This window comes from Hipposideros armiger, unplaced genomic scaffold (genome assembly GCF_001890085.2).
Source record: "Hipposideros armiger isolate ML-2016 unplaced genomic scaffold, ASM189008v1 scaffold_1537, whole genome shotgun sequence".
NCBI classification, from domain to species: Eukaryota; Metazoa; Chordata; class Mammalia; order Chiroptera; family Hipposideridae; genus Hipposideros; species Hipposideros armiger.
The window spans coordinates 71,323-72,841 of record NW_017732887.1 but is presented as its reverse complement, the minus strand read 5'-3'; the positions used below and the strand labels follow the sequence as shown (position 1 = coordinate 72,841).

At 45.3% G+C, this 1,519-nt stretch overlaps 1 protein-coding gene across 1 annotated transcript in view; it reads left to right on the top strand.

Moving 5' to 3' along the window:
- ISY1 (ISY1 spliceosome associated protein) overlaps positions 1-1,313 on the top strand; it is a 58,478-nt gene extending 57,165 nt beyond the window's left edge. The window contains exon 8 of the mRNA XM_019634197.1: positions 547-1,313. Coding sequence (XP_019489742.1) covers positions 547-654 — 108 coding nt within the window. The 3' untranslated portion in view covers positions 655-1,313. The remainder of the gene's footprint in view (positions 1-546) is intronic.
- The last annotated feature ends 206 nt before the right edge of the window (positions 1,314-1,519 follow it).

Below are 1,519 nucleotides of genomic sequence, written 5' to 3'. Positions count from 1 at the left end.
TGCTTCTGGTGTATGTCAATTTCTGTCAAACAAAAACATTACGGTGTGTCCTCATCCAACATATTCACCGGATCTGGCACTGTGCAATTTCTGGTTCTTCCCCAAAGTCAATGATTCAGGACATCGAGGCAGCCACAACAGTGCAACTAAAGACACAAAAGAGGACTTCCGGAACTGCTTCAGAAAGTGGCAAGAACGATGAGATAAGTGTGTTTGAATTGAGGGGGAGTATTTTGAGGGGGATTAATGGCAATGTGTCTTTTACTATAATAATTTTTATTTTAAACATTTACCATATTTTTTGATCACACCTCTTAATAGCATGTGGAATCCAGAGAAGACAGGATTTCATCTGCTTTAGAGGAAACTGACACTCTATTGTTCACATGCTTCCAGTGGGAGAGAGCAGGACCTTGGTGACTGCGCTGGGTATTGGGCTCCTCGATGATCTGCATCACAGGGACTTCCTCCTGGCTGGGTTCTGGTAGGGCATGGAGGGCCTTACTGAAGAGTGAAGCACAAACCCTTTATTCTTGCTATCCACAGATTGAGGAGGCACTTGTGCGAAGGAAGAAGATGGAACTCCTCCAGAAGTATGCAAGTGAGACCCTGCAGGCCCAGAGTGAAGAGGCCAGAAGACTTCTGGGATATTAGGGCTCAGTGAGAGCTATCCTTAGGGTCTGGAAATCTCCTCGGAGTCCTTCACTCCCCAGCTCATGCTTGCATTAATCCACAGAGCTCTGTTGTCCTGGGATTTCAGATTAGCAGGCTAGTGCTGCGAGGCTTCCTGCTATTTCTTACTGTTTATTCTCCTCTTACCTTTTCTTACCTCATCTACTGATCTCAGGGGAGAAGTCTGCCCCATCCCTCCCTGACAGGCTATCTACATGCTAAACACTTCAGCCATCACCTTTGTACAAATGTTTTGCTACTGTATCAACTCACTTATTTTTATCTTCAGTGTGCAAAATAGGCTGCTAACTGGCTGCCTGTAAGTGTTTTATTTAGCCTTCTACTGTCATTTGGCAGGAGGGCGATCAATTAGTTACTACTGTTAAAAAAATGTGGTTTTTTTCTAAAAAGACATATTTTTAATTACTCTAGAAAAATGAGATGTGTCAACCCTGAGCCCACATCCCACATGTTAACAGCCAGCCATGGTTGTCCTTTTTTGGACTGGACACAGTTCTCCATGGCCTAGTCAGCCTGCCCCATTCCCTCCTGCTCACTTGGCAGGAAACTTAGTTTGCTACTTCTGTTTTATTACTGGTTCTACAGAGAGCTATTAAAGATTTTTGTATGAAAGAAAAACCTTCATGTCTGTAGCTTGTTCCCTGGGCTCCCTCAACTGAGACTATGGTTGCATTAGAACGTGAGGTTCAGAATTACTGCAGGGGAGAGAGTCCCAAAACACGCAGTCCAAGTGTGGAAGGGCTGGGACCAGTACTAGGCTCTGTCTGGGAGCTGAGATGGGTGGGCCGAGTATCCTCACTGTACCCCCCGAGGTGGCCTGTATGAA